Source organism: Zeus faber (genome assembly GCF_960531495.2).
Source record: "Zeus faber genome assembly, chromosome: 16".
Classification (NCBI taxonomy): Eukaryota; Metazoa; Chordata; class Actinopteri; order Zeiformes; family Zeidae; genus Zeus; species Zeus faber.
This window is the reverse complement of record NC_137202.1, coordinates 13,354,299-13,377,129: the sequence shown is the minus strand read 5'-3', so window position 1 is coordinate 13,377,129 and position 22,831 is coordinate 13,354,299. Positions and strand designations below refer to the sequence as shown.

At 44.0% G+C, this 22,831-nt stretch overlaps 1 protein-coding gene across 4 annotated transcripts in view; it reads right to left on the bottom strand.

Moving 5' to 3' along the window:
- LOC307242355 (reticulon-1-A-like) overlaps positions 1-21,155 on the bottom strand; it is a 30,826-nt gene extending 9,671 nt beyond the window's left edge. The window contains exons 1-3 of one of the 4 annotated variants that reach the window (XM_080016788.1): positions 20,341-21,155; positions 11,955-12,008; positions 8,701-10,590 (exon numbers count right to left, since the gene is read on the bottom strand). In XM_080016788.1, coding sequence (XP_079872914.1) covers positions 8,701-10,590; positions 11,955-12,008; positions 20,341-20,980 — 2,584 coding nt within the window. In that variant the 5' untranslated portion in view covers positions 20,981-21,155. Of the gene's footprint in view, positions 1-580; positions 791-8,700; positions 10,591-11,954; positions 12,009-20,340 lie in introns of those variants that run through there. The other 3 variants (XM_080016789.1, XM_080016790.1, XM_080016791.1) reach the window with 3 other exon arrangements.
- Positions 21,156-22,831: the final 1,676 nt, after the last annotated feature.

Below are 22,831 nucleotides of genomic sequence, written 5' to 3'. Positions count from 1 at the left end.
CAATCGTTACAGAGCTAGCCAACATCAACTCGGGCAGAGACCACACCCCCGACCAACCCTGCCCCTCGCCCAAGTCTACCTTTGGACACAGATTCTATCATCAGCAGAGTGGCAGACTGTTCAAAGGTCTCCTAGCTAACTACTGCACAAGGACTGATCCAGACATACTACAGAACATTCTGCCATAATGCACTGTCACCAAGTCTTTACAAACAAAACACATCAGCAGCAATTGGGAGGGACATCGTTTAACTTGAAATATTGCCCCGAGATATACACACTGTAGACTAAACCATTTAACATTGTATAAAACCTTGGCGGGACAACCCAAACCAGTACATAATAATGAGGCTTGTGTGCACCTTACAGATCAGCCGTAGTGCAGATATTTCAAGCATGGCTTGCCTCACTGGAGCCACACACCCTGGGAGACTCCGCTATACATTCACCGTGCCAAAATAACACTAGAGCACCAACAGGAAAACCTGGTGGACTACAACACACTACATCTCTATAAAACAAACGCAGCAGCAGCAGCTAGTATATTGGGGCAGAGAAATAGAATGGGGCTGATAGATACCCTGTTCCTTCCAGCCGGTCGCAGAGGGCTGAGGCTCCTTGGTGTCCAGATTATTGTCCATGTTCAATAGCTTGTTCCTCTATCAGCAAACACACATTCCCCGGAGACTTGAAGAGTTGAAGCAAGCGGCTCTGAATGTCAGTGCGTGCGCTGCAGGAACAAACTAGGAGCAGCAGCAGCAGCAGGGGAGGGAGGGAGGGAGGGGAGATGGCCAGACCTTCCTCTAGAGCGAAGACTGCAGCAACTGAATGAACTCTCCCTTACTCTCCCCTCTCTATTGATAGTCACACTGTCTGCCTCTCCCTCGTTCTGCCTCTCCCCCTCCAGCTGGAGATCAGCTGACTGCTGCTTCAGAGATCTGCCAGCACTCTGACGCAGCAAATAAAAAAGCTCTCCCTCTCCCCCTTCCGTTGACCAGACTCCTCTCCCCTGCCCGAAACCCACTACCTTATCCCCGACTTCTTAAATTCTTCTACAATTCAGCATACCCATGTGTTACAGCTCTCCGCCCCATTGTGTAGCTTTATGCTCTCACCATGTCAACCTTGATCTCTTGTTTCTGTGAAGTTGACATCTGTTCAATCAATCCCACATGCGTTGTGAGATTGATTGAGAATGTGTGCTATGTTGTACAGGGCTAGGGGACACACACACACACACACACACACACACACACACACACACACACACACACACACACACACACACACACACACACACACACACACACACACACACACACACACACACACACACACACACACACACACACACACACACACACACACACACCGCAATGTTAAACAATTCAACAACTTCTCATTTATCTCATTTAACTAATGTAATTCAAGTATGACATCAGACTTAACCACGCTATTTTGTCAAGTAAACCTCCCAATTATATATTTCTATGATGACATATCATGAGAAACTTTTGAGTCATCCCTCTTAATTCATTTAGACCACAAGACTGTATTCCAATAAGCCATTAACTTGGTTTCATGACAATGTATTACCACTGAGAACCGAGTTTACGTTCTATTTACCGGTTTTTGACCAGAAAAATCTGTTGACATCTGACAAATTTCTCCGGTCATAATGACCACGCTTGTAAACCCACACAACGGAGCTGCGACAGAGCGCAGGATCCAGAGAAGCAGAGGAATAGGTATTGTTGAGAAGGACCTACATAAATTGGCAGGGTTTTTCTAAGTTGTATTTAAGTTCCCCCCCAAAGCAGATGGTAAATATCCATTGTGTAAAATATGTTGACAAGACGTGCAACCCCACAAACGTTTATTTATTTAGACCCATTTGCCATTTTTATTTTGTCTTTATCAATAGTGAAAGGTTAATTCAAGCATCTGCACTTGTAACTTATTGATCACAAACAGAAATTTGATTTCAAGTAATAATATGCGTAATATTCATATATTTAAAAACAGCGTAAACAGAACTTATTCTATGTTAAATTTTCAATAAAGAAATATTATTCATCGACATGCCTTCATGAATTTTTTTTTTTGTTTTTATTAATAGCCTGCCTGTCAATTGTTTTTAAGCTCAATAAATGGAGATAATATTTGACCGGAATCTCTCCCATTTGTCCGGGACACTGAAATCTTCCAGGACACGTGGACCAGCAGCAATCTTTTCTAACGGAAACTCTGACTGAGACGCTAAACATAGAATTCTCGTTCATACCTACAGTATGAAACAAATTCAACTTTAAATATAGCCGCGGGCAGCAATGCACAGAGGGGTCCAGGTTAGTCGCAGCAATTGCACCAATGTGAGAAAAAAAATCATAAACGATAACACTACTGCACACCGTAAACTGGAACCCCACATTAACCACAAATACTACGTTAACTTACTCAAATTCTTGCGCAACACATTTCACAGCTGCACCGGGTGGGGGTGGAGGTTTACCAAGATAACAGCCCTTGGGACTACAGACACAAATTTTAGTTTTCCGAGTTCCCATGGAACGTAGCATCACTTCCTGGTGTCTCTCGTCTCAACCCAATACCAACTTGGAGCGCATTCTTAACCTTTTGATTGCGCAAGAGCACACATCTTTGGTAAACACAACCTTTGCGCACAAGCAACCAATACTACTTCTAGTGCCTTTGCTACACTACTTCCGGTTACTTCCGTTCTTGTCGCGGTTTTATTTATTTATTTATTTTTTTAAATAACTCCTCCTACAGATATGGTCTGTTGTGAATCAAACCTGGACCACAGCGTGTCTGAACTGCCCCGAAGACAAATCTTTGGTTGTGTGTCCATGGGTTTCACGGTTTCTGAGCGCCAGCCACTTTCACCCGGGGAATAGCTCAAAGAAATAAAATAAATAAATAAATATATATATTTATATATATATAAAATAATAAAAATAATAATAAATATATCTGCAGGTAGCAATACACAGGGTCCAGTTGTCATGTTCGGAACGTATGACAGGTTACGGAGGTTGCGGAATCTGCGCTCTGTGATTAAATGCGGGGACGTTTGAAGCGGACCGAGGATTCTTTCTTTTGTCACTCTCCTTTTGCAGGGGTGGGGGCCGTGGCAGGCTCTGTTTGGGAGGAGTGCAAGTTACAGTTCCAATTGGCATTTTAGAAGGACCCACTGCGTCAGATCCGGGGGGGCCTCACCCCCGCTGTGTGGTGCCCGGCCGGAGCCCGCCGCGGCCAGAGAGAGCGGAGGAAGCCCCACCGCTCCTGCTGCTCCTTGGCTGTTCATGTCATATGAATGTTTCTCTGCTGTACAATTGGCTGTTTGTGTCGTGTGTTTGTAGATCGGGAAAATAAGACAGTATCAAACTGTATCGAAAAAAATAAATAAATGTGTCATTGTTATCGTGTACGATCTTATCGTGAAAATTATCAAGACTTATTGCCCTGGCCTAGTTCCTCCAAAGGTTCTTAGAACTTCCTGCGGAGCAAAAACCCCTTCTGTGACCCATTTTAGTTTCAGGGTTTTGTGAAACGCAGCATGAGTTGTGGGCGCAGGGTATGCCCGCGGCGCGTCCGAAGTGCGCGCTTCCTATCAAACCCATGTTAATCCACTGCTGCGGCTCCACAGCCATGCGGCATTTCTCTATTTTTGCGTGAGGTCCATTTTTATTCCCCAACTGCACGCGCGGCTACGCAAGCCTTTTCCATAGAAACACACAATAAAACTAGATAGAAATGTTTCTTGGAAAGAGTGCAATCAATTTAAATATGTTTTATACAAGCTCACATTGTACCAGACCTAGAGCTGCTGTCGGATTCGCTTATTGATCAATACCCGTTTTAAGAACTGTGTGTGTATGACTGTGAGGGGGGGGTTCAAGTTCATTGGTGGGTTGTTATAATATGCATGAGCTCATCTGGGAGAGGAGGTGTCGAGGATAGCGTGGAAGGAGAGGGGGAAGTGAGGAGAGCACTGAGTGCAAGTGGAAGGAGGGAGTGTCCGAAGAAAAAGTCGAGGATAGCGTGGAAGGAGAGGGGGAAGTGAGGAGAGCACTGAGGGCAAGTGGAAGGAGGGAGTGTCCGAAGAAAAAGTCTGTAATTAAAAGGCCATCCCAGGTTGTTATCTTCCGACTGGATACTTCAACCCTGGTGTAATCGTAAGCCTCGCGGCAGGCAATAAAACCAGCTTCCCACGGCGCTTCTGTCTGCGTTTCCTTCACTGTGCGTCTGTCTGGTCGACCCCGCCACACGTCAAAGTATTATCAAACTGTGTTAAAAATGATTGAAGTCGCTATTTCCAATATTCCTCCTCTCTCTACGACAACATCGATGCTTCTGGGACGCTTCACCACATAGCTGGTGGAGCCGATGGAAAACTTTGAAAATTAATTGTGGCCAACCTATGGGGCGTAGCAAAAAATCCATTATATGAATTATATTCCGGGCAATCCAGACATATTGTGGTCCAATTATGGTTCAAATTAGACCAAATACAAAAACAAAATGGCGGCAATTGAAAGTTATATGATTGCCATAGTGCCACCTATTGACCAACTGACGCCAGCTTTCCTCACAGTGCCTCAGAGTTATACCCTGCTCATATCTATCAAATTGGATGATGATAGCTCAGTGCATTGATGAGTTATGGTAGATTTGTTATTTGTCAACTTTAAAAGTTAATTGTGGACAAACTATGGGGCGTAGAAAATGTCCATTGTGTAAATTGTATGTGGAGCAGTCCAGACATGGTTTTTCCACCAATTCCTCATCGAAATATCGATGTTGATGAAACTTGGGACCACAAAATGTTTGACGCGCCTCGAATCCAACCACACTTCATTCATGTCCGTAACCCGCCAGACAATTCCAGAAAAATGCCAAGGAGAAAAATAATAAAAATCCAATAAAAACCATAGGGCTCCAGCCAATAGGGCTCCCGTGCTTCATGTTGGACCCCTAATTAAATTGATTGATAGAGCCCTGAACTCAAATGTATTTAATACTTTATCACCAAACTTTATATTTAGAAAAGACTACGACCTCCAGGGTATGCTTGGTCACCTATAGAGAAGACAAATATACAACAGTCACTATTTTACCAGTCAACTAAATGATTAGAATATGAGCTCCAGATGACTAGTTACCTTTCCAGGAGGCTGTCAAGTACAAAAGCCACGACTAGATTTTGGGGGTCAAACCCTACCCAGGACAGATACATGGCCCAATCAGACATGTACTACATTTATTTAATGTAAGTGTCCAGTTAAGGTAAGTACCAATAAAACTTCACAGCTATTCTGATAAGACCGAGCAACAATACCTAAGCACTCTAATCTAAAAATAAATGTTAATATAGAAAGAAGTCGGCGGTTAAATATCAGAGCATCTTTTTAGCTTTTTGGTGTAGTTTGTGAATCATCCCACTAGGGGGTAGCAGTCTCATTGCACTTAATGAATTCTGCCTCATCTCTCCTGACACTCCGCTAGAGAATGAACATCAGTTGCTCAATCACACGTCTCGTAAGACATGTGGTGGACCATCTAAAGTGAGATCTTTTAGTGTTTGCACAGCCAGTAGTCACCTCCCACCTTGGCCTTTGGCACAGTTTCTAATACACCCCTGGACTGTAATCATACAGATACAATTGAGTTTTGTAGCCGTTTATGAATCACAGCAGTGAGGCGATTACCACAGGAAAAGGGCTTGTTGCACAAAAGACGGAAGCAAAAGTTCCTCTCTCGTTGACTCAGATCAAATATATTGAATGAACGGTATTGAACGTCAGCTTGGAACGACAGGCAAAAAAAGTCAAGTGACTTTTTCCAAATTACCATTTAAAATTAGCCAGCGAAACATGTTTCAACAGGTACAGTATATAATAATTTAGAGGGGGAAAAAAAGGTCAATTATTCCTGTTTAACACTTCATGAAGCCCTGAGGCGGGACTGTGCCTGTCAGATCTAAGATGGCTGATGCCATCTTAGCGCATTACCTAAAGGCAAAACTGTAAAGACAGGACATGCACCGTGTCCTGCAGATGATTCACACAAGCTAAATGACAGTTGGTTGTGAGTTTGACATTTTTTACAGTCATTTCAACTCTCAACCTAGTGTCACTTCTGGGAAAATGCCGGCCCGTCTGTGAATCGAGTGTGTGTGAATGGATGCAGTAACATTACCGGGACAAGCACGTAAAGTAGGGGTGGAGCTGAATTCATTTCATACAAATATTTTGAAAGTTGTTTAACTGTTTTCGGGAGAAAAAAAAACAAAAAAAAAAAAACTTTTGGATAAATTGCGAGTCCGATCCGAACCGTGGCGCTTAGCTGCGAAGACAAAGTATTGAAAAATGTCCAGTCTCTATGGAGACAGGTCTTTATATTCTTGAAATCTATTATTTTTCTTCTTAAAAATGCCACTCGCATGCCCAAGATGTGCCTTTTAGAGTTAGGGGTGCAGCGGTATCAAGTACAAGCGTTTCACTTAACCGCCAGCGGTACCGGCGCGTGGAGCCGGAGAATAAACAAGCAGACGGGGAGAGGTAGAACAGGTTGAAATTATCCAACGATTTAAAAACATCGGGTTAGGGTTATTGCGTCCGGGAACGGGGGCTCAGACAGCGGAGGGAACCAAATACGTGTGGGAGGGGCGGGTCTCAAAAGAGCAAGAAAAAAATTTTGAAACCATTTCAGATTGTACATCCGTTGCAGACAGATTGTACCCAAAAATAAATAAATAAATAAATAAAATCACATCTACGTTGGACATAATGTACGAACTTGAATGTACATAATGTACGTCATCTAATGTGGGAACAGACGCCATACAGAAGGTCTCCGTAAAGGAGGTCAATGTGTGAATGACTACCACCTTTGCCGGATATTTATTATCCGGCATTGGTACGGATTCAGTGTGGGAAAGGGGCTTTACATGGTGCTTGAACTTTTTCCTTCGGGTACATAACTTTTTGAGGAAGGTGTGTGTGGATAAGTTTTTATAGTCAATAATAACTGAAGCCTGAGGGGGTGTTCAGAAGAAGGTGGAAGAGACTGAGTTAGAGAATATGAAGTATGGATATCAGTGGTCTCAAATGCAAATGACCTGGGGGCCACTGGCTAGGTTGTCTTCTAGGGGGGGCGCTGTTGGCTTTCAAGGAAAAACCAGCCTGTTTTTTTGTTTTTTTCTCCCGCACATGAGGGAATTGCCTATTTAATTGTTTTAGAATTTGAAAACATGTGCTTTTGTGTGGATAAATAAGGGGCCCCTCCCATAGAGACACAGCCATTGTGATTAGAAAAGAAAAAAAATTTGCGGGCCAGATTTATCAATATATTCTTCCCATGTAGCGGAGCATATTAAATTGTCGCGTGGGTCAGATGTGGCCGCCAGGCCCTGAAATTTGTAGGAGCGTCGCGATTCAGATTTGAAAATCTATTGAAATGAGCGTTCGAGTTCATGGAATGTGGCCGGCCACAGGCCATTTTTTCAGGAGCGACCTGCTCCACAGCAGAGCAGCAGCAGGAAACAGAGTAAATAAAAATATTTTTTGCTTGTTATTGTTGTTTATTTGCTTTCTTTGGAGAAAAAATAAATAAATAAATAAATAAAATTGCTCTGATCGGAGCTGCAGGTAGTAATTTTGCCTTTTACTGCCAGCGCTCTGCTCTGGCAAAAATAACATTTTTCTGCGCTTATTTTGGTGAGTAACTTAAAAGTAGAATAATAAGAGGCTTATGGTTTATTATTCTAATGTCTAGTTTTGCTAAAGCTCTTAACTGTTTGTGTGTTTAAATATTTCAGATGTTTCATATTCAAATAAAGGTTACTTATTGAGAAACAATGGCATAGCCGTCAGTGCTTAAAAAATAAAAAGGTTTAAATCGAGAATCAAATCTAATTGTGATGTTAAAATCAAAAGTCAAATCGAATCTTGGATTTGGAGAATCATGACATCCATAGTAGTTTGAGACCCCTTGATGTATGTCATTGGGGGTGGAAAGGCTCTGCAGTCTATATGGCAGTGTTGGGTTTCAGAATGTGGTTGTCTTCGGTCGGTCATTTAGAGAGCAGAGGAATACTTAAAACCAGACCACAAAATCTCTATGAAGGAACTGCTTGGTAGGAAGTGGATGCACAGGTGTTAGGGACCAATGCATACAGTCCTGATAAAGAAAGTGTGCCGCCCATTTAAAAGTTATTACATCATATTTATAATACCTATGATTGCAATTTCTTCCAAAATACCATCACGCACACGCGCACACACACACACACACGTTACAAATTAAGATGGAGGCAATTATATTTTCCTGCGTACAGATGTGGGTTATTGTACTTATTTGGGATGCACATAGCGATTAAAAGGGAAAATCCAAAACAGAACCATGCCACAACAAAAAAACAGAACACTAAACTAAATGTAATGGTTAAATCAAACAAGATGCAATGTATGAAAGTAGAGGGTGAAAATTAAGGTCAGAAATCAGGATAAGGTAAGAGGAAGTGATGTAAATGGTGGCTGATGATTTGCCGGGAAGTGGGGAACAGGAGAACTTAAATGGCGATGATGATGCTGACGAAGATGGAAGAGACACCGGTGATACCTGAGGGGTGGGGGGATGGGTTGATATCCATGCCAAGATGGGGTTAATTTTTACCTGCGTCTATGTTCAGGATTGGCACCTTTAACATTCTGGTGCCCTCCATTTTCTTCTCAGCCACGGACTCCACTGGTTTACTGGCAGGTGGTTGGACAAGTGGAGCCTGGGATCCAGGTTGTTGAACCTCAGGCTTTTCTAGCGCCGCCTTGCTCTTCTGTGGGGATGACTTGGGGGTGTCCTGGGTGAGGAGAAGATAAGCGCTCTGGCTGGAAGCCTCTTCCTCAACTTCTGTAGGCGTGGCTGCTTTTGCGGGAGCCAGAGGTGACAGCGGAGGAGAATCCTTTTTGCCAAAGCCAAGGTCATCATCCATAGCAATTTCTGGCACTTTGGAGGAGGCAAATTTTGAATTATCCAAGGCCTCCAGAAACTCGTCAATCACGCCCCTTGGTGGCCTCTCGATGAATTCAAACTCCTCGGAAGAGACCTCGTGCTCGGAGACCTCCTCAGCCACCTCTACCTCCATCGTCAGATCCCTTCTCTCAGTTTCCACCTGGAAGCTGGCAGGGTTCTTGGCCATAGCTTCAAGAACCGGCGATAGGGAGTCTGCAGTCGGGGACTCTGAATCAGAATCCTCAGCAGGGGCATTTTTGCTTTCAAAATTTAGTGGCTCAAATTTAGCAGCCTTCTTGGGAGCGTCGTGACTTGAAAACCAATCTTTCTGTTCAATCTTGACAGGTTCTTCTGCCTTGGCCGCAGGCGGGGAGGGTTCTTCTGCCTCTTTGACAAGGTCGAACGCGCCAAAACAATTGTCGTCGTCTGCCTTGGCTTTCCCAGCTGCTCTGGCCTCTGTTTCGTCGGCCATCTCTTTCAGCAGGGACACTTTGGAGTCGAAAGCAAAGGGGTTGTTGGCAGACAGATTGATCGGCGGATTTGGGGACTCCATCATTCTGCGTTCCAGGACGGGGCTCTGCTCCTCGGGGCTTTCCTCGGACGAACCAGAATCCACTTTTTCTGGGTTCAGAGGGGAAGATTTTAGGATATCTGGGAGAGATGGCGGCAGAGGAGAGTCTTCTTCCTCCCCCTCTTCAACATCACCATCATCTTCATCATCATCGTCGTCATGACCAGACAAGTACCGATTAATTGGCTGCATAAGCGAGTCAACAGCAGTAATTTTGCTGGATTCATATGTTTTGTCCTCATCAAAGAAAGATGGTGGGCTGTGCTGAGAGTCTCCGCTCTGTCCGTACTGGACCAGATCTGGGGTGGGACTCTCAGACATTTTGGCAGCCCTGCTGTCGGACTTTGTTTCTCCAAAATGAGTGTAACCAGCATCAGCCAGGGGGGAAAAGCCATCGAATGGATTGGTCTTCTTCACCTCATCCATCAGGTCATCATCTTCATCGTGCTGGTTGTCATGCAGATCGGCCTCATACCTGGAAGAGCCGATTGGGGCTGTATCCTTTGAGAAAGAATCCATGGAGACCCGTGAGTTGTCTTGAGAGGCTAGAAACGGCGTATCCCAGTGTTCTGTAGGATTAGAAGAGGAAGGGTGAGACTCTGGGACCTTCATCAAGGGGTTGATGGGGGATGGCCCAGTGGAAGACCGGTTTGAGCTAAACAGCTTTTCTTCAGGGGAAAAGGAAACACCGCTGTCTTCACACAGGTTCTGGGGTCTTTCCGGATCTTTCCCTAAACTCAGGTAAGGCCCGGCTATGGGATCTAGATGGCCCTCCTGACTTTTGTTGTGACCTTCCCAAGGCATATCGTGGGAATATGTGTCGGGGGGTCCAACGGATGAGGAGGAGCCAAGTGGCGCAGCAGAAGAAGCCCAAGTAGGGGGCTGGTTGGGACTCTCAGTTAGGGAGAGCTCCTCCAGAGAGTCAGGAGAATGGAGAGGAGAGAGAGGAGAGATGGGAGCAGGGGAATCACCCTTCTGCCCAAGTGCTTGAGTAGAGAAGGGAGGAGGGAGAATGCAGTAGAGTACGGATCAAAGACACATTCAAATACCTGGGCAAAATAGCTACCTGAATAGTTTAAACCCAGGTATAAAGCCAGGTTATAGTTTATAACCCAGTTTAAACCCATAACACTTTTATTAATTCCCGGGGGGAAATTCAGGTAGGAGATCATACACAGCAAACATCAACGCTGGTAAAAGTCAAATGTTTCTGGTAAATTAGCCCACTATTGACATTTTGCAGCTGAACAACTGGCAAGGCACAAACCTTTATTAACATCCAAAGCATTATATATTTAAGGAGTTGTAGACTTTCAGCCACCTCAATTCAGCCACCGCGGCCAGTAGAAAGGGAATTCCCTGCTATATATTCAATATTAAAACAAAAAAAATACACTCATTTAAGACATTTATTATAAACTGATGCCGTTAAAGTGTCTAGCAGGACAAGCGAGTTCTTCTCAAGCAGAGCAGGAAACTCCCTTCTGTGTGCAATTCCCTTTAATTGTTAAACCAGACCAGCAGATGCCCGCTGGCAGAGCAGACCAACATACCAGAAACCTTTTATTTATTTACTTATTTGTTTGTTTATTTTGAACTATATTTTTGCCCAGGTCTGTGGCACCAAATCATGCTCATCATGCCTGGTAAACAATTTCAAGTGGACAAATAATGACTTGTGCAGACTGATACACATCCAAAATATATATATATATATATATTTTTTTTTAATATAAAACCAACAAACCTTTCAGTAGACTGCATTTTTTGGTTATGACTTCAAAAAAATGGTATTTGAAGAAATCCTTATTCGTCCAAATGTGTTTTATCTTAAATTCAATTCAATCTACTCTAGAACAACAGCACTGGAAAACAAGGCCAGGCAAATACAAATACAATTATTTTGATTATTCTTTTTTTTAATACTTCAAGTTAGGGCTGAACGATGAATTGATATTGAAAAAGCGATTTTAAAATGCCAGAAGCTGCAAATATTTTGTTTATATTATCACATGAAGCAGGTCTGGCTCAAGTACTCTGCAAGAAAGAGTTGCAAGCATAATCGTTATTTTGTGCGAGTGGCTATTGTAAAGAAACACTACTTAAAATACAAGACAGACCCTTTCAGGATTAAAATGAAGTTTCCCCTTAGGATCCTGACAATGATAAGTGGCCAACCACTTGTGTAGTGTAGAGGTAAAATGGGCGGGCAGTGGGCGGGCAGTGCACTACTGGTCTGAAAGTTTGAATAGACATTTTCTCCATGTCGTTCAGCCCTACTTCAAGTGGTTCAAACAGCATCTCATTTAAAGTCAATTGGGTAATTAAACAAGGTGCTCGGAGGACTTGCCTGTAGGAAACTGCATCAGAGGAGGAGGCTGAGCTTTAGGAAGAGAAGGTGCATCTGGAAAGCAGAGAAACAGAGTCAGCAAGAGGGAAAGTATTAGAGCAAGAAAATGTGGGAAATAACAAGCAAGAAAAAAAAGAAGCACATTAAATAGCAGTCAGTGTTGAAGGCCAGAGGGAAGCCTAGCAGCGAAACAGAAGCTTCAGAAATATGTTTGGGAATCCCATTTGGGTCTCCCATAAGAAGCACACGGGCGGTTTCACATCCCTTCCTTGAGGCTAAACCTCACTGCACTGTCAACCTGTGAACCGAGAGCCAAACTATATTGAAAACAACACTGCTCTGAAGGCACCAATTGAATATTGGCATTTAACTAACTATAAAGGCAGGAATCTCCGTCTGTATCTATATCCTTCAATTATCTCGACAACCTTTAATCCGATCTACTTCACACTCTGCTATCTACTCAGTGTCGAATTTGGTACAATTTGGACACGACAAGTGTAATATTAATGAAAAGTGAACAGCTAACCAGCAGGGGGCAGGGCTTCAGGGCTGTGCGACTACAAAGCGTCTTTCCCTGATGTATGACTTCAACCAGCAGTTTCTTCTTCCAATGTGGAATACAGGACTGAATCATTGACATTTGGTTAAACGTTGCCATTCAAATGTTTTAGAAAGTCTTACATTTTAAATGGACATGCACTAGTTGTATTTAAAGTGCCTTCGGGAGGACAGCCCCTTTGTGAAGATAAGACAGAAAGAGGAAAAAGAAAGGGAGAGGCTGCTTACAAACATCCAACATATAAAATAATTTTCCTTTGATAAGAAGTGGTTAGAAGTGAGAAAACAGGATTACGTTTAGTGTGAAAAAACTTTAGATCCGACAAAAAATGTGCTGCAAGGCCAGCCGGTCAAAATAACTGCCAGCATTGCAATTCACTCCCATATTGCCATCTGTCTCTTTCACACGTTCAACTTCCTCCACTTCTACTTTCCTCCACTTCCTCCATCCAAACCATATTCCTAGCCAGTGGCCACTGTCAATTGTCAATTGAGGAATGGTCTGTGAAGAGTTCCTTTGTTTAAACAATAATATCTATCTATCTCAAGATTGGAAGGCAGAGGGAAGGACTATTAACCTGGGAACCAGACAAAATCTGCCAGCTCATGTTTCATTTGCTCTGCGGAATACGTCTGGCCACCCTCCCAGTCAAACAGATTTCCACCTGACCATGCCAGGGTCAGGTCAACCACAACCGTTTATCAAATATGGGGTGGGTTTGAGACGATGAAGATGCAGAGGAGAGCCATTAAGGCATTTTTGTAAACAACCAAGATGGCTGCTGCTGACTCACTCACTCGGCCACACATTTCGTTTCTCTGATTGGTTGTAGGTCCATCCACTTGTGTCCAGAGACATTTTGATCTGCGTGCGTTGGTAATGCCACTTGGAAATTGAACATAAACGGAGAGATTCCAGACTAATGTGCATTTGCGAATTAGTCTGGCCATGCCAGGCTAAAGGACTATGAGTAGGTGTGTGTAATGCTTTATTCACTTTCCAATAACCACAGGAGCCCTGGAGCAGATGACATCATTTGCAGGTTTTAGTGGAAAAGCTAGACATGTCTCCATTGGAAAAAAGGTCACTGGTTACTCCTACCCAAGTGAGGGATCCTGCTCTTGAGAACAAGAAGAGCAGCTCTCTGTTGCTCTTTTGCTGACTCTGCAATACAGCAGCCAATCAGCAACGGTCTATTAACATAAAACCAATGTCCACAAAAAAAAAAAAAGGTTCAACCCTTCACTGTTCTTATAGTGAAGGGTTGGAAACACTGTACAAATACTATATTAGGTGGTTTATTTTTTTCACTTAAAATGTTTTTAAAAGCTCAGGGAATTGTTTGACTTGCAAATAAGAGTACAATTTTGATATTTGGGCTGTGGTAAAATAACTGACAATTTCAAAGTAGAAAAAGAAGCCAAGCTAAAACAGCATCTAATGTGTAAATAATAACTATAACAACCAACATGTTCTGCAAATGAAAGACTGCCATTAAAAAAAAAAAAAAGCAACTTTTTGAATTTTGCTCATTTAGTTTGAAAAGTCTCATGTGGAGGTTTGGGTTGGATGCCGGCCTTGGTAACCTGAGGTTTAGTCGGATGGGTCAAGTCTAGTCAAGTTACATCACTCGGAGAGAACTTCAAACGCACATGCGTCATTTTGTCTAACTGTTCATGTTCGTGCTGACTTGACTTGTCAAGTATTAACATTCAGGCAGAAATGCAGCCTGATCTTTGTTTCAAAAATACAGAATCCAGAGCTCGGTGTGACACAGAATATATATTCCCCTGCATGGGAAACACAAAGGCTGCTTGGGAATCAGACACACAGTAGGAGAGGGAATTTCAGATGAACTGTGGGACTCCATTATTTCACAGATTCACTCTTCATCTTTCTGTTTTCCGTTTTTCATTGGTATGCAATATAACACTGAATCCTCACCCCATTACTGACATTTTTGGGATAGACGAGTCAGAGGAGGCCTCATTGGTCACCATAGAAATGAAATTGCATTTACCTCTCAGTCGAGTGAATTGTTTAATTGGAAGTGGATTCAGGGGGTAATGTCAGTGAAAACCTGAATAAAGTTGTTTAAAAAGAAAGAAAACGCAGAACCCAACCCCAGGTAGTGTAGTTAATGTCATTCATTGGCCTTGTAGAATCATAAACCTAAGCCATTAACTCATTTCCCCACAATGCAGTAATACATTTTTGAGGTTGACAAACACTTTTCCAGGATTTGGGAACTCCCATTTTAGAAGGGGTGCAACTAGGGGTGTCACGATTCTAATTTTGAAAATCAATCGAAATGAGCGTTCGATTTCAAACTTCAAAACCACAAGCAAGGTTCGCGATTCTCGCCGCATTTTTGTGGGTAATATTGTCCAACATGGTCGGCATATTGGGGCAGTCAAGACAAATGGGCGAGCTGTGGTCGGCGCCGGAGATGTTGGCTGCTCCGCATCCCTGAGTGCATACCGCACTCGCCCAACTGGCACTAGGGCTGCAGGAGCAAAATTCAAACAGCATTTGAAGATTACAAAATAAATAATAATAATAATATCTAAGTTCATCCAGTTTGTTGCACAGTGAACGCGTTAGAGACAAATATTCCCTGGTAACGGTGTGTAAAGTCGCACGAGCGTTGCGCTCTTCTCCGGTGTTTCACTGCGTGTACAAGGGAGAGTGTGCCTTTAACCAGAATGTCCACTAATTCCATAGATGTGTCGATGAAAGCGGGAAATAAACCCGAACATCACCGATGGAATGTCCTCTCGTGCAGAGGTTCCCCACCGCTGGCTCGAGGACCGTGCCGGCCACACGGGTGGAATTTTTTCAGGAGCGATCGGCTGCACAGCAAGAGCAGCAGCAAGAAACTATATTAAAAACATTGAGTTTTTATTTGCTTTGTTTGGAGAAAAGATTGTTCTGATTGGAGCTGCAGGTAGTAATTTTCCTTTTACTACCAGCGTTCCCCTCCTGCAAGAATAGCATCGGTTTCTCTGTAACTAAAAAGTAGTATAATAAGTAACTTATATATTATTCTGAAGGCTAGCCTTTCTAAAGCTCTTCACTGTTTAGGTGTGTTCTTATATTAAAGACTATTCTCATATTATAAATATTCTCATATTTGTTATTATTTATAATTCTAAATTTTCAAAGAAAAGTTACATATTGAGAAAAAAGTTCTTTACAAAATAAGACTCAATGGTGTAACAATGGCATAGCAGTCAGTGCTGAAAAAAAAAAAAAAGTTTGAATCGAAAATCGAATCGTGACCTTAAAATCGTTAGTCAAATCAAATTGTGGATTTAGAGAATTGTGACACACCTAGGTGCAACAGAGCACAAAACCCAGGGCTCCGATCACGGTTTTCAGTCACGGATCGGATCATTATAACAAATATAACTATAAATACTTAAACAGATAACTTTACTTTCAATTTATTCTGTAAAACACTTAAGCAAGGAACGTTTGCCCATGATCTTAAATGGAAATGACAACTTTCAAGAAGTCTAATGTTTAAATAAAATCTTAAAATATTTTAAATATTCAACACTCAATTGTTTTAAGACGGAGTGCAAAGCAACCCAGCGGAATGCAATATATGCAACGTGCATGATGGCACCATTCATGGATTATTACAACATTTGGCGCCTGCTACCATGCCGCAACATACGTAAGTTTTTAGGCAACTTCTGTTTTTTCAGATTTCCGTCAGATCATGACAGTTGGGGTACATTTTACAGCTACAAATCTGATTCTGACTATCATATGATCGACCCACCCCTAAAAATCAACCAATCATTGCACTCTAGAGTAGAACACAGCTCGCATCTGCCTTGTCTATCTTCTTTTCACTGCAACTCTTCGTCAAGATTTAGGGAATAATTACTTTAAAAAGTAACAGCGGCAGTAAAATTGTATTTCACTGTGCTGGTTAAATATTGCAATTAATCAGCGGTTCACATGGGTGCAATCCGTACAGATCACGGATCAACTACGTTCCATTACACCATACTACATTTTAGTACAGCAAATCGCTGTTCTCATGGAGCTACACTGAATGTTCATTTCCTTGAGCTATTAGTGGCCTGTGGAACCCTATAGGCATGGACTGTCTTACACTGCATGTGGCTAATGTTTCACTGGCTGCTACCACCTTAAAGCAACAACTAAATGTATGTCTACTGTCGGAGGCATCTTCCTCTCCACCACTGCTTGTGACATAAGTTACTTCTGAAGGTGGATGGGGTCCACGATGGGTCCCTGGGATAGTATGGGAGGGTTCTAGGGAAGTTGAAAAGGTTGATTATTTCCTTCTCTTTCGATTGATGGATTTTTGAGCTTCAGATGATGAAAAATAAAATCGGAAATAAATAAAATAAAACGACAAGCATAAGTATGTTTCCCTGGTTCACAGTCTGTGCGTGTGGAGGAGCTCCCTGAGCCCCGCCCATGGTGAAACTCTGACAGAGCAGATGAGGACAGAAGTAGCCCAACTAGAAATGACAGCAAAACATGTCTCAGCATAACTTTGAAACATACAACATTTCGGCTACATTACGTCATTTAGTTTGTTTAAAGCCTCCAAATATATTTGTCCATAAGTTCAAATTTAGGTAGAGTAGTTATGGATATATAAAACAGATTGACATTACGTGCAGCAGAAAGCAGCAAGTCGTTTTGATGGTAAATTCCGACATGACTTGAACACAGCATCTGGCTGAGTAACAGTGGCACAGAGTCCATCGTGGATTCTAGCATAAATAAAACTACCAGGAACTATGATCGTGGTCACTGTGAAAACTCCAAAAGATAAGCTGACAGCGATTTCAGAGGATTCTTCTGTCACCAAGGTGCTGTTTAGGTTGTGTCATGTAACATTAATTTACCAATCAACTATTGCATTACGTTTAAACAATAAATATTCAGAGACAGGACTGTCAATGGTATATAACAAGATTCTAATCACAAGGAGGTCTCTGCCCTCTAGGTTAACTGTTAAGAGGCGGTGACAAACACTGTTTGGGAAATCTCGACAGAGCAAACAGGCAGATAAGATTGGATTTGACTAAAATGGCTGCGGGACGAAAGGTTGATTCAGCTCGTCTGTCCTTTCAAAAAATATATATCTGGGCGAGGGATTGTCACGAAAGAAGACTGAAAAAACTACCCATTTTTCATTAGTTCTTAAGTCAAATAAACCTAAAAAATCTCAAGACCAAACCTCCCCAACACAAGGAGTTAACCTGCATTTAGCCACCCATTTAGAAAAAGTTCTACTTTAACATGAGATTGACATCTGATTTGAAAAAAAAAAGCGTATGTTGAGAGCTGAAAATGGTGTCCAAGTTTGACGCCCTTTACACGTTGCCTCTAGCAGATGATGAAAGACAGACTGTGGATCTGGAATAGGATAATCCAGATTTCAAACCAAAATAAGAGCTTTTACAGAGTCTGATCGATTGGAGAATGACCAAGAAAAAAAAAATTAAAGGGAGGAGATCTGGAAATGTATGTTCTGGGCAATTTAGTAATCGTCTCTACACGCTCCAGTTCACTGTTGTGGGATAGCCAGTCTAGACAAGGTGAGATTGTTCGCACACCATGCCAAAGCATTTCATTTGATTTTGGTTAAAGACTTGATGTGGATGGAAAGGATATGAAAATTAAGTCCTGGTCAAAATGAACAGGATCAATCTTTTGATACATAAATGAGATGAAAGCTTGTGAGTCACTGTAAAAAGTCCATTGTTGTAATTTCTCAAAGATCAAATCTCAAGCCCCTTGGCGCCTTAACACCACGTTGCTCTTGTCCCCAGAACCTGGAAGTGATAAGTAGCTCGACAATAAACAGACTAACATGTGGTGAACACATTTGGGATTCTGACTGAATGTAGTGCTGAATATCGCAGGTCTCTGGCGCCATAGTAGTACAGGACTGCAATCGATTTGCTCGTAGTGGCCAATCTTTTAAATTATTCAGGAGTCACTCAAGCAAAAAGTTGTTCATTTGTATCATGGAGCCAAGCGTTCATTAAAAGCGGAAAGATCCGTGTTGAGCGCCGAATTCCACCAAAATAAACAACCGTGTCAGAATGACATCGTTCCAGTGAAAATCCCATTAACAACTCGGAGCCGACTCTCGCTCCTCATTAAACGGAAGTCAACCCTCTTTCAACGCGCATTACGCCAATCAAATCGAACAGCGGAAGAATTTCAACATCGAGCAATTTTTTTTCCCCCCCCCAGAGTGACTAGCCACAAACAGAGTCTCTTAAAAAAAAAAAAAAAAAAAAAAAAAAAAAAAGAGAGAGAGACGCGCCTTTCACCCCTACGCCGTAGCCCAGCTGCTGTGCCGGCAGGGACTGTTGGGAAGGGGAAAACTGAAGTGAGGTGACCGTGATGCACTTAACCCCAGTCATCATGGAGCTTCACTAGGATACAGAGAAACAACAACACCACCACCACCAGACATCACAGCCCAGCGACAGCCACGCCCAGCTTAGAGGCCAGGGCCCGCGTCTGACATCCAACCTTCTCGCAAACACAAACTGACTGATGCAGGCGACCCAAAAATAAGATGTAGGCCAGAAGTAATCGGCGAGCGCTGGACGATTAAACACACCGTCAGTCACAAGGTCTTTGTACCAGGAGCTACCAAGCCCTGCCACACCACGCCCTACCAAGAGCCCCCCCCCCCCCTCCAAACCCTACCACACCTACCTCACCCCCCGGATTAGCCCCTCGGATTAGAGGCCTGGGATGTTTTCCACCTGACACAAGAACAAGTCATCACGAGACAAAAATGGGAAAACGTACTGCTTCCCCCTAACACTGCCACACCGCCTGAAAAATGTAAATGGTATTTGTATAAGAAAAGGGGATTTTGGGTGAAGGGTGGCTTCCTACATGTTTACCGAGGGGGGGGGGGGGACTGGGATGGTGTCCACCGTAACCCAACGTGCAGAGCCGTGACTGAACAATAGGCTTCGCGTTCCCCTTTAGGGAGACTGCGGCAGCGGGGAGCCGAGATGCGGACACGGGGCCGGGGTTGTGCCGAGCACATTCCTTTGTTGTGACTAATCTGAGCTTTTCCATCCACGCTGCACGCTAGCAGCGGGGCTAGCGACTCCCCGTAGCCCGCGCAGCAGACGGGCGCACCCCGGAAAACCACAGCCACGCCGCCCTGCCCCCCCACCCCCCAGACTACAGCACACCCACGCCGAATACAACTAATTTAAAAAAAAAAAGGTAGTTCGGGCGGTGTTCGGCAGGATCGCTGTCCTGAGCTCAGGCGGCACCGTTTGCCACCTCGCCCGGCTAACGTTGACATCACGCTTCATTCCGTATATTTGTTTATTTATTTATTTCCCAGACAAAAACAGGTGGGCCGCGTCGTGTTCAGAGAAAGGAAGAGCAGCTCGCCCTCGGCAACCCCTTCGGCAAACCCGCGCTGGAAACACGCCACGCGTGTTTCCAGCGCGGGTTTGCGATTGGTGACAGCGCCATTCAGGGTTCACACTTGGCGGCTGGCGTGGCAGACGTCCGTCCGACGAGGCGCCCGTTCTGATGGAGGCGTCTCGGGCTAACAGCAGTTTAGCATCGCGGGCTAGCACGAGTTACCAGTCCCCGACTAACGCCAGTCTAGCATCCCCGGCTAACACCAGCTAGCATCCCCGGCTAACCGAGGTGCCAATATAAAATGTCCACGAGCCAAGCGTTTAACACACAATACAACAGCGATGTCTGCGCGTTTTAATTCATCCGCGGGGTCGTTCTCCCGCCGCGCCCCCCCCACACCGTCTAGACACTTACATGATGCTGGAGCCGGGCTGGGTGGCTTTTCCTCTGCTCTGGTCGGAGGCGCTGTGGGGAGCTTCACTCGCTCTGCCGGGGCGGAGGCTGCTGCGGTCCGGGGTTCAGCCGGCGGGAAGCTGATAGGCTCCGGGGTGACGAGGGCAACTTGTGGCTCCGGCTCCGTGGCTTCTACGTACGCGCTCTCCGGCTCGGCCTCGGCTTCGGGTTCGACGACGGACTCCGTGGGCTCAACAGGAGGCGGAGCGGTGGTGGAGTCTGGGGTCACCTCCTCTTTTGTTACCGCCTTGGTGGCATCTCCCTGCGGCGCTGCCCAAAGCTCCGGCACCGCCCCGACTTCCAGCTCCATTACGCCGGGTTCCAGCTCCACCACCCCGGGTTCTTGCGCCGGTTCTGGTGGGGGAGAGTGGGAGAACATTTCGGTTATTTCTGTGATCGCTCCCGGGACAAAGTCCTCCGCCATGTGCCTCTCGATGGCGTCTTGAGCCCCGCCGACCAGGTCCACGATTTCATGCGCGTCGAAGACCTCTTTCGCCGCGGCCTCGTTGAACTCGAACCCGTCCGTCCCCGCGCGGTCGCGGTGCGTCGGATCTGCCACGAACCGATCGGAAGAGGAGACCTGCCCCTCGCTGTCTGCCATGTTGTCTCAACACTGTCCCAAGTTTCAACCAAAACTTCTTGGCTCAAGTCCCCCAAAACTTCCAAGTACCGGAAAGCACTTTTTACGTTTCTTTTGTTTTGTTTTGTTCTGTTTTAAAACGGGATAAAGTTGACCCACTGCGCCACAGAAGGAGAGTCGAGTTGCGGCGTGGCGGCTCCCGACACCCACCAGGTCCAGAATGTGGAAGATGAGACGGGGAAGTCGGGGCGACCAATCACCTCCCGAGCGGCCCCTGAGGGACGCCACCTGGGGCCAATGGGGGCGGGGCACCTTCCGATTGGCCCCGCCCTCACCGCCGAGCTATGACATAAGTTCAGCAGCGGTGGAGGAAGAAGTAACTGGTAAACACACTGGTAAAAAGTTTAAATACCAACATATAACATCCCGATTACCCTTTACAACGAAATAGTATGGGTGGTGTTATAGTCATCTGCAAATATATTACTTAAGTACAGTAACAAAGTACTTGCACTCCGTTACTTTCCATCATTGACTGGACTGATATTACACTTTGATGGAAAGTGTACAAAGTACTTCAGTTCGCAAGTCTCCAAGATCTAAATAAGCTGTGTCAAAAAATTCCCAGATAGATACATATAATAAAGATTATTAGAAATCCGGGCAATCAGGGCACATTTAGCCACCGTTCTTAATCACCCCTGGGGTTTCATCATCTCAAGGTAATTAATCCAACAACCTTCTGATCACACACCCTCAAACCTTCCAGTGATAAGGAGGTAGAATTATATGCACAGCACCGTATCTATATGTTGCACCTGGAGTCTACATTCTTTATTGTGGCATGCGACAGTATATAGCAGCTACTGTCTAAATGCACAGGATTCCTATCGCTATGCTTATCGTCATTGTTTGGTTAAAATAAATAAAAATCCTTGTTTTTATGGAGGGTGTCATTAACTTGATCACTGACTGTAAATCTCTGCTTAATTGATGCAGTAGTGAAGAGACATGTTTGACGGTTTGAGGGATTTTGCTTATGAAATTAGCAAATTAAGAAGGGTACCCATATAAATCACAATTGCTCATATGTTATAGATGGTGTAGCTTTGTTAAGCTATGAAGTGTAAACCTTGGACTGTGCTATATGATGACAGATGGCTCACTGCATGCTATGGAATGGCACAGCTCCAAAAATAAAATGCGTGCAAGTGTACCAAATGTCTGGGCACAACAACTATAACATGTCGATCGTTGGTATACGTGTGTGGGTGACTGTGCTTGTCTGTGTGTATTTAATGGGCTTGGCACTTTTTTTAGAATTGAGCTAGAATAAGTTAAATGTGTATCAATGTGTGCCACTGCTCTCACTTTTTTGTGGAGATGCATAGTAGGACAGTAGGACAGATGACATGGCAGAGGTGATCTGTGAAGAAATCAAAACAAGTTCATTAGGGTTTTTGTGCATGTGACAATCTTCAACAATGGTATGGAAGATAAAAGATAGCATTGAACTCATTATGTGAGATACTTTACAGAGGGAATCTCATGCTCTTTCATGCACACAGGTTTATTTTCAATAAAGGCAATTGCACAGGTACAAATATGTTCTTCAGACCACATTAAAATCAACCCTGACGTTGACCTTGATCTTACTTTTAGGCGTAGGAGTAAAAGCGAACCAGGATACCACTCCTATCTCCACCTGGATCCGGAGAGGTCGAGAGCTGTCTGACCTGTCAGGAAGGCAGAATGCTTTATAGGAGTGAGAGTTGTGATATCACAAAGCCATCCTATTGTGATGCCCCAGATTTGTCGGAAATTCCCCCAATATGTTTACATGTATTTCCATGACTACTGGGTAGTTGATAG